The 10,220-nt window shown below is 47.1% G+C and overlaps 1 protein-coding gene across 1 annotated transcript in view; it reads right to left on the reverse strand.

Moving 5' to 3' along the window:
• LOC137361840 (sterol 26-hydroxylase, mitochondrial-like) overlaps positions 1-8,958 on the reverse strand; it is a 34,186-nt gene extending 25,228 nt beyond the window's left edge. The window contains exons 1-2 of the mRNA XM_068026443.1: positions 8,765-8,958; positions 1,908-2,105 (exon numbers count right to left, since the gene is read on the reverse strand). Coding sequence (XP_067882544.1) covers positions 1,908-2,105; positions 8,765-8,918 — 352 coding nt within the window. The 5' untranslated portion in view covers positions 8,919-8,958. The remainder of the gene's footprint in view (positions 1-1,907; positions 2,106-8,764) is intronic.
• Positions 8,959-10,220: the final 1,262 nt, after the last annotated feature.

Here is a 10,220-nt window from a genome sequence, read left to right on the forward strand (position 1 = left end):
AAAAATTCTAGAGTCTATTATCAAAGATTTTATAGCAGAGCATTTGGAGAACAGTGGTAGAATCGGACAGAGTCAGCATGGATTTACGAAAGGGAAATCATGCTTGACAAATTTACTCGAATTCTTCGAGGATGTAACTAGTAGAGTTGATGAGGGGGAGCCAGTGGATGTGGTTTATTTGGACTTTCAGAAGGCTTTCGACCAAGTCCCACATAAGAGATTAGCATGTAAAATTAAAGCACATGGGATTGAAGGTAGTGTATTGCGATGGATAGAAAATTGGTTGGCAGACAGGAAACAAAGAGTAGAAATAAACGGATCTTTTTCTGAATGGCAGGCAGTGACTAGTGGGGTACCGCAGGGATCGGTGCTAGGAGCCCAGCTATTCACAATATACATTAATGATTTAGATGAAGGAACTAAATGTAATATCTCCAAATTTGCAGATGACACAAAACTGGGTGGGAGGGTGAGTTGTGAGGAGGATGCAGAGAGGCTTCAGGGTGATTTGGACACGTTGAGTGAGTGGGCAAATGCATGGCAGATGTAGTATAATGTGGATAAATGTGAGGTTATCCACTTTGGTAGCAAAAACAGGAAGGCAGATTATTATCTGAATGGCGAAAACTGAGAGAGGGGAATATGCAACGAGACCTGGGTGTTCTCGTGCACCAGTCGCTGAAGGTCAGCATGCAGGTGTAACAGGCGGTAAAAAAGGCAACTGGTATGTTGGCCTTCATAGCGAGAGGATTCGAGTACAGGAGCAGGGATGTCTTGCTGCAATTATACAGGGCCTTGGTGAGGCCACACCTGGAATATTGTGTGCAGTTTTGGTCTCCTTATCTGAGGAAGGACGTTCTTGCTATAGAGGGGGTGCAGCAAAGGTTTACCAGACTGATTCCTGGGATGGTGGGACTGACGTATGAGCAGAGATTGAGTCAGTTCGGATTATATTCGCTGGAGTTCAGAAGAGTGAGGGGGGATCTCATAGGAACCTATAAAATTCTAACAGGACTTGACAGGGTAGATTCAGGAAGGATGTTCCCGATGGTGGGGGAGTCCAGAACCAGGGGTCATAGTCTAAGGATACGGGGTAAATCTTTCAGGACTGAGATGAGGAGAAATTTCTTGACCCAGAGAGTGGTGAGCCTGTGGAATTCGCTACCACAGAAAGCAGTTGAGGCCAAAACATTGTAAGTTTTCAAGAAGGAGTTAGATATAGCTCTTGGGTCTAAAGGGATCAAAGGATATGGGGTGAAAGCGGGAACAGGTTACTGAGTTAGATGATCAGCCATGATCATAATGAATGGCAGAGCAGGCACGAAGGGCCGAATGGCCTACTCCTGCTCCTCTTTTCTATGTTTCTAACAGGGGCTGCCATTCCTGTTCTCTTATTGGTTAATAGAAGGGGCCAATGCCCTCTATTCAAGGTGACCAATGAAACTTGTCCCAGCCGAGAACAGCCCACAGGCGCAACAAAAACAACATCTTGCATTTATATAGTGCCTTTAATGAAGCAAAACACACCAAAGCGCTTCACAGGAGTATAAGTCAGAGATATTTGGACAGGTGACCCAAAGCTTTGTCAAAGAGGTTAGTTTTAAGGAGCATCTTAAAGGAGGAGAGAGAAGTGGAGAGGTTTAGGGAGGGAATTGCAGAGCTTCAGAGCCCAGGGAGCTGAAGGCACGGCCGCCAATGGTGGAGTGATTAAAATTGGGGATGTTCGAGACCAGAATTGGAGGAGCACAGAGATCTTGGAGGGTTGTAGATTCGGAGCAGATAGGGAGGAGCCAGGTTGTGGAGGGATTTGAAAACATGGATGAGAAGTGTAAAATCAACTAGACCTGGCAAATTCCCCTTGGCATTACCAACAAAGGGCATTAATACTGAAAAGAGATTTCTTGTACCAAAGGCGAACATGTAGTCCCAGGCCAGAAAGTACTGCTTCCAAAATGGCAGCCAGTTCCGCGTCCACCTCGGCAGCAATTCACAGTAGACCAGCATTCGGAACATGGTGCCGACAGACTCAATGAATTTCTGCGTTTCTTCTGGAATCTTCTGCTGCAGACAGCCCAGCCGCATCTCCAACAGGATGGCAGCGATTGCTATGCAACAAGAGGGGCATCACCGTTAGTTGTCAGAAATAGTGCAACACTGTCTCATTGAATGAATGAGCAGATTGACTCACTGCCCTGTGTTGAGGAGAGGAGGGATGAGAGAGAGAGAGAGAGAGAACACACAACAGATAATCTGCCCCTCCACCCCTCCCAAACATAATTTTATGACTTTATTTTCCTCCTCTGTTTTTTCACAAGATTCTAAAAGGAACATTAAAACCGGTGTAGGCCTTTTGTTCAGATACAGTAACTTATATTTATATAGAGCCTTTAACATAATAAAACATTCCAAGGCACTTCACAGGAGCATTATAAAACAAAGTATGACACTGAGCCATATAAGGAGATATTAGGTCAGATGACACAAGCTTGCTCAAAGAGGTACATTTTAAGGAGTGTCTGAAAGGATGTAAGACACAGATGCCAGACTTCAGTCAATTCGATTCACTCCACGTGATATCAAGAAACGACTGAAGGCACTGGATACTGCAAAAGCTATGGGTCCTGACAATATTCCGGCAATAGTACTGAAGACCTGTGCTCCAGAACTTACCGCGCCCCCAGCCAAGCTGTTCCAGTACAGCTACAGCACTGGCATCTACCCTGCAATGTGGAAAATTGCCCAGGTATATCCTGTACACAAAACGCAGGACAAGTCCAACCCGGCCAATTACCACCCCATCAGCCTACTTTCAATCATCAGTAAAGTGATGGAAGGTGTCATCAACAGTGCCATCAAGCGGCACCTGCTTAGCAGTAACCTGCTCAGTGACGCTCAGTTTGGGTTCCACCAGGGCCACTCAGCTCCTGACATCATTACAGCCTTGGTTCAAACATGGACAAAAGAGCTGAACTCCAGAGGTGATGTGAGAGTCACTGCCCTTGACATCAAGGCAGCATTTGACCGAGTATGGCATCAAGGAGCCCTAGCAAAACTGAGGTCAATGGAAATCAGGGGGAAAACCCTCCGCTGGCTGGAGTCATACCTAACGCAAAGGAAGATCATTGTGGTTGTTGGAGGTCAATCATCTGAGCTCCAGGACATCACTGCAGGAGTTCCTCAGGGTAGTGTCCTGGGCCCAACCATCTTCAGCTGCTTCATCAATAACCTTCCTTCAATCATAAGGTCAGAAGTGGGGATGTTCGCTGATGATTGCACAATGTTCAGCACCATTCGTGACTCTTCAGATACTGAAGCAGTCCGTGTAGAAATGCAGCAAGACCTGGACAATATCCAGGCTTGGGCTGATAAGTGGCAAGTAACATTCGCCCAACACAAGTGCCAGGCAATGACTATCTCCAACAAGAGGGAATCTAACCATCTCCCCTTCACATTCAATGGTATTATGATCGCTGAATCCCCCACTGTCAACATCCTGGGAGTTACCATTGACCAGAAATTGAACTGGAGTAGCCATATAAATACCATGGCTACAAGAGCAGGTCAGAGGCTAGGAATCCTGAGGCGAGTAACTCACCTCCTGACTCCCCAGGGTCTGTCCACCATCTACAAGTCACAAGTCAGGGGTGTGATGGAATACTCTCCACTTGCCTGGATGGGTGCAGCTCCAACAACACTCAAGAAGCTTGACACCATCCAGGACAAAGCAGCCCACTTGATTGGCACCCCATCTACAAACATTCACTCCCTCCACCACCGACGCACAGCGGCAGCAGTGTGTACCATCTACAAGATGCACTGCAGCAATGCACCAAGGCTCCTTAGACAGCACCTTCCAAACCCGCGATGTCTACCTACTAGTAGGACAAGGGCAGCAAATGCATGGGAACACCACCACCTGCAAGTTCCCCTCCAAGTCACACACCATCCTGACTTGGAACTATATCGCCGTTCCTTCACTGTCGCTGGGTCAAAATCCTTGAACTCCCTTCCTAACAGCACTGTGGGTGTACCTACCCCACATGGACTGCAGCGATTCAAGAAGGCAGCTCACCACCACCTTCTCGAGGGCAATTAGGGATGGGCAATAAATGCTGGCACAGCCAGTGACGCCCACATCCCATGAATGAATAAGAAAAAATGTAAGTGAGATGGAGAGGCGGAGAGGTGTAGGGACGGAATTCCAGATCTTAGGACCCAGGCAGCTGAAGGAAAAAGCAGAAGGTCTGACCATCATTTTCCAGTCCTCACTGGATACGGGTGTGGTGCTGGAGGATTGGAGAACTGCTAACGTTGTACCTCTGTTTATAAACGGTGCAAGGGATAGACCGAATAATTACAGGCCAGTCATTCTAACCTCAGTAGTGGGCAAATTATTGAAATCTATTCTGAGAGGCAGGATAAACTATCACTTAGAAAAGCACAGATTAATCAAGGATAGTCAGCATGGAGTTGTTAAGGGAAGATCTTGTTTGACTAACTTAATCGAATGTGTTGAAGAAGTAACAAGGAAGATAGATGAGGGTAATGCAGTTGATATGGTCTACATGAATTCTAGCAAGGCTTTTGACAAGGTCCCACATGGCAGATTGGTTACAAAAATAAAATCCCATGGGATCCAGGGAAATGCAGCAAGGTGGATACAAAATTGGCTCAGTGGCAGAAAACAAAGGGTAATTGTCGATGGGTGTTTTTGCAACTGGAGGGCTGTTTCCAGTGGCGTTCTGCAGGGCTCAGTACTGGGTCCCCTGCTTTTTGTCATATATATTTACAATTTGGATGTAAATATAGGGGGCATGATCGAGAAGTTTACAGACGACACAAAGATTGGCCGTGTGGTAGGTTGTGAGGAGGATAGCTGTAGGCTGCAGGAAGATATTGATGGTCTGGTCAGATGGGCAGAAAAGTGGCAAATGTAATTCAACCCAGAGAAGTGTGAGGTGATGCATTTGGGGAGGTCAAATTGAGCAAAGGAATACAAGATTAATGGGAAAATACTAAGAAGTGTAGAGGAAGTGAGGGATGTTGGAGTGAATGTCCACAGATCCCTGAAGGTAGCAGGACAGGTCAATAAGTTGGTTAAGAAGACATATGGAATCCTTTCCTTTATTAGCCGAGGTATTGAATACAAGAACAGGGAGATTATGCTGGAACTGTATAACTCATTGGTTAGGCCACAACTTGAGTACTGTGTGCAGTTCTGGTCACCTCATTACAGAATGGATGTAATTGCACTAGAGAGGGTACAGAGGAGATTTATGAGGATGTTGCCAGGACTGGGAAAATGCAACTATGAGGAAAGATTGGACAGGCTGGGGTTGTTCTCCTTGGAACAGAGAAGGCTGAGGGGAGATCTGATTGAAATGTACAAAATTTAAGGGGCCTGGATAGAGTGGAGGTGAAGGGTCTATTCACCTTAGCAGAGAGGTCAGTGATTTGGGGGCATAGATTTAAAGTGATTGGTAGAAAAGTTAGAGGGGAGATGAGGAAAAACCTTTTCACCAAGAGGGTGGTGGGGGTCTGGAACTCACTGCCTGAAAGGGTAGTTGAGGCAGAGACCCTCAACTCATTCAAAAGGAGTCTGGATATACACCTCAAGTGCCATAATCTGCAGGGCTATGGACCACATGCTGGACGGTGGGATTAGAATAAGTGGATCGTTTTTCAGCTGGCACAGACACAATGGGCCAAGTGGCCTCTTTCTGTGCCTTAAACTTGCTACAGTTTCTAAGTAAACTAGCCAGAAACAGAACAACAGACTGTAAAAGCTTCTATAGGTATGTTTTTTTTAATCCATTCGTGGGATGTGGGCGTCGCTGGCTAGGCCAGCATATATTGCCCATCCCTAATTGCTTTTGAGAAGAATGTAAACAACAAATGTTTACAGGCAGAGACATGAGAATTTATAATAGGGAATAAGAAAATGGCACAGAAATTAAACAAATACTTTGTGTCTGTCTTCACAGAGCAAGATGCAAAAAACCTCCCAAAAATACTAAAGAACCAAGGGTCTAGTGAGAATGAGGGATGAAAGAAATTATAATGGTAAAAAAGTAGTACTGGAGAAATTAATGGGACTGAAAGTTGCCCGAGACTGCCCAAAATAGAGAAGAAACATCTGCAACGGTGCCAGCCAGTTCGAGTAATGTCGACATGCCCAGGCAACGACCAAGTGCAAACAGCAGAAGGAGCGCTCGGAAATCCGAGCATCCCATTCACTCGCCTCACCAAACACTACCTGCCCCACCTGTGGCAGAGTGTGCAGATCCAGAATAGGATTCTTCAGTCACTTAAGGACCCACAACCCTGGAGTGGAAGAAAGTCATCCTCATTCCCGAGGGACTGCCTAAGAAGAAGAAGAGATACTTGCCATAGAGGAAGTGAAACAAAGGTTCACCAGACTGATTCCTGGGATGGTGGGATTGTCTTATGAGGAGAGATTGAGGAGACTGGGCCTGTATTCTCTAGAATGAGCGTTGATCTATGATTCTATGATCTCATTAACAAACAAAATTCTTTCTTATGGGGCTCGACAGGGTAGATACAGGAAGGATGTTTCCCTTGGCTGGGCAGTCTAGAACCAGAGAACAGTTTCAGAATCGGTGTTAATCATTTAGGACTGAGATGAGGAGAAATTTCTTCACTCAGAGGGTGGTGAATTTGTGGAATTCTCTACCCCAGAGGGCTGTGGAGGTTCAGTGATTGAGAATGTTCAAGACAGAGATCGATAGATTTCTAGATATTAAAGGCATCAAGGAATTGGGGATAGTGCGGGAAAATGGCATTGAGGTAGAAGATCAGCCATGATCTAGTTGAATGGTGGAGCAGGCTCGAAGGGCCGAATGGCCTATTCCTGCTCTTATTTCCTATGTTCCTATGAGTCAGGACATGTGCAACAGAGTTTTGTATGACCTCAAGTTTATGGAGGGTGGAATGTGGGAGACCGGCCAGGAGTGCATTGGAATAGTCAAGTCTGGAGGTAACAAAGGCATGAATGAGCAGATGAACTGAGACAGGGGCAAAGTCTGGCGATGTTACGAAGGTGGAAGTAGGTGGTCTTGGTGATGGAAAGATTATGGCATCAGAAGCCAAACTCAGTGTTAAATAGGGTGCCAAAGTTACCAACAGTCTGGTTCAGCCTTAGATAATGGCCAGAGAGAAAGACAGAGTGGGTGGTTAGGGAACAGAGTTAGTGGTGGGGAGTAAAGACAATGTCTTTGGTCTTCCCCATGTTTAATTGGAGGAAAGTTCTGTTCATCTAGGACTAGAAGTCAGATAAGTAGAGTGGCAAATTAGAGACAGTGGTGATGGTGAGGTAGACCTGGGTGTTTTCAGCTTACCTGTGGGGCCTGATATGTTTTTTGGATGATGTTGCTGAGGGACAGCATGTAGATGAGAAATAGGAGGGGGCCAATGATAGATCCTGGGGGTCTCCAAAGGTAACAGTGTGAGAGTGGAAAGAGAAGTCATTGCATCAAGGAGCCCTAGCAAAACTGGAGTCAATGGGAATCAAAGGGAAAAATCTATGCTGGTTGGAGTCATATTTAACGCAAAGGAAGATGGTTGTGATTGTTGGAGGTCAATCATCTCAGCTCCAGGAAATCACTGCAGGAGTTCCTCAGGGTAGTGTCCTAGACCCAACCATCTTCAGCTGCTTCATCAATGACCTTCCTTCAATCATAAGGTCAGAAGTGGGGATGTTCGCTGACGATTGCACAATGTTCAGCACCATTCGTGACTCCTCAGATACTGAAGCAGTCCGTGTAGAAATGCAGGCTTGGGCTGATAAGTGGCAACTAACATTCGTGCCACACAAGTGCCAGGCAATGACCATCTCCAACAAGAGAGAATCTAACCATCTCTCCTTGACATTCAATGGCATTACCATCGCTGAATCCCCCACTATCAACATTCTGGGGCTACCATTGACCAGAAACTGAACTGGAGTAGCCATATAAATACCGTGGCTCCAAGAGCAGGTCAGAGGCTAGGAATCCTGCGATGAGTAACTTACCTCCTGACTCCCCAAAGCCTGTCCACCATCTACAAGGCACAAGTCAGGAGTGTGATGGAATACTCTCCACTTGCCTGGATGGGTGCAGCTCCAACAACACTCAAGAAGCTCGACACCATCCAGGTCAAAGCAGCCCGCTTGATTGGCACCCCATCTACAAACATTCACTCCCTCCACCACCGACGCACAGTGGCAGCAGTGTGTACCATCTACAAGATGCACTGTAGCAATGCACCAAGGCTCCTTAGACAGCACCTTCCAAACCCGCAACCTCTACTAACTAGAAGGACAAGGGCAGCAAATGCATGGGAACACCACCACCTGCAAGTTCCCCTCCAAGCCACACACCATCCTGACTTGGAACTATATCGCCGTTCCTTCACTGTCGCTGGGTCAAAATCCTGGAACTTCCTTCCTAACAGCACTGTGGGTGTACCTACCCCAAATGGGCTGCAGCGGTTCAAGAAGGCAGCTCACCACCACCTTCTCAAGGGCAATTAGGGATGGGCAATAAATGCTGGCCTGGCTCACATCCCATGAACGAATATTAAAAAAAAGTAATAGAATGTCATTTGTAAGAGTGGAACCAGGCGAAGACAGTACCTACAAAATAGCCCCTATCCTACCCTGAAAAATGTTCCTTTCCCAGGAAAATAGCCTCTCCCCGAGAAAACCAGTCCCATCCCACCCTCCCACCACCCCCCCAACCCACTAGCTCTGGATTACTCTCACCTTCGAAGGTGTATTTCTGCAGTTCACTGGTGATGTTGTGCACCATGACCCCAGGTCCGTTCATCGAGCGCAGCCACCGGATTCGGTCAATAAAATCTGTTGCCACCTCATTGATGACACCCTCGTACAGTGCGGCGTCCTGCGGTTTCAGCATCTTCTTGTTTAACACGGCACGCAGTCTGTACCATTCCTCACCTTCCCTGAATAAAAGGGGGCGGGTAGGGAGAGCGTTGATTGGATCGTGGTTCCAGCTTAACAGGAATAATACAATATGGCGACACAAGTCTGGTTCAATATTACTCCTTGCAAAATAAAAGTCTAAATGGGGTAGAGGAGAAAAGGGATCTGCAGGGTACAGATTCACAAATCACTGAAAGTGGCGACACAGGTTAATAAGGGCATTAAAAAAGACAAACCAGGTCCTGGGGTTCATTTCTGGAGGAATAGAATTGAAAAACAGAGAAGTTATGTTAAACAGGTATTGAACCTTGGTTAGGTAACACTCGGAGTGACTGTGAACCAGGGGTCAGCAGTGTGTCCATACACGGACACCAGTGTCTGTGGTGAACAATTTTGGAGTCCGTGACTGGTAATTTCATGGATGACAAATGTCCCATTGGCTTCTTCTGACCGACTTTTAAAAAACATTGCAAGTGCCAGTTTCACAGCTGACAGGTGCTGAAGCAGAATAGCGCTTCCCAACTTCAGACACATTCGGGCTGTTCCAGCAGGCTTTTAAAAAAAGTCAGAACCCACTAGAAAACCCTGAATCTGTCCCAAGGCCTGCTCTCAGCAACAGTTAGTGAGAAAACGAGAGGGAGAGAGAGAGAGAGTGGGAGGGGGGGGGGGGGGGGGGCGGTGGATACAGAGAGAGAGAGAGAGAGTGTGGGGAAGAGAGTGGGAGAGGGGGGACAGACAGAGAGAGTGGGGCAAGAGAGAGTGGGGGAGAGAGAGCATGGGGGAAAGAGAGAGAGAGAGAGTGGGGGCAGAGAGAGAGTATGGAAGAGAGAGAGAGTGGGGGAGAGAGAGAGTGGCGGAGTGAGAGATTGGGGAAGAGAGAGAGTGGGGAAGCGAGAGAGTGGGGGAGAGAGAATGGGAGAGCGGGGGACAGAAAGAGAGAGTGGGACAAGAGAGCGCGGGGGAGAGAGAGTGGGGGAAAGTGAGAGAGAATGGGGGGAGAGAGAGAGTATGGAAGAGAGAGAGAGTGGGGGGAGAGAGAGAGTGGGGAATAGAGAGAGTGGGGAAGAGAGAGTGGGGGAAAGAGAATGAGAGAGCGGGGGACAGAGAGAGAATGGGAGGGAGAGAGAGAATGGGGGAAAGACTGGAGAGAGAGTGGCAGGGGGAACAGAGAGAGAGTGGGGGAGTGAGATAATGTGGAAAAGAAAGAGAGAGTGAGAGAGAGAGAGACAGAGAGAGTGGGGCAGAGAGAGAGAGTGGGGACAGAAAGAGTGTGGGG

The sequence above is a fragment of the Heterodontus francisci genome, unplaced genomic scaffold, assembly GCF_036365525.1.
Source record: "Heterodontus francisci isolate sHetFra1 unplaced genomic scaffold, sHetFra1.hap1 HAP1_SCAFFOLD_1447, whole genome shotgun sequence".
Classification (NCBI taxonomy): Eukaryota; Metazoa; Chordata; class Chondrichthyes; order Heterodontiformes; family Heterodontidae; genus Heterodontus; species Heterodontus francisci.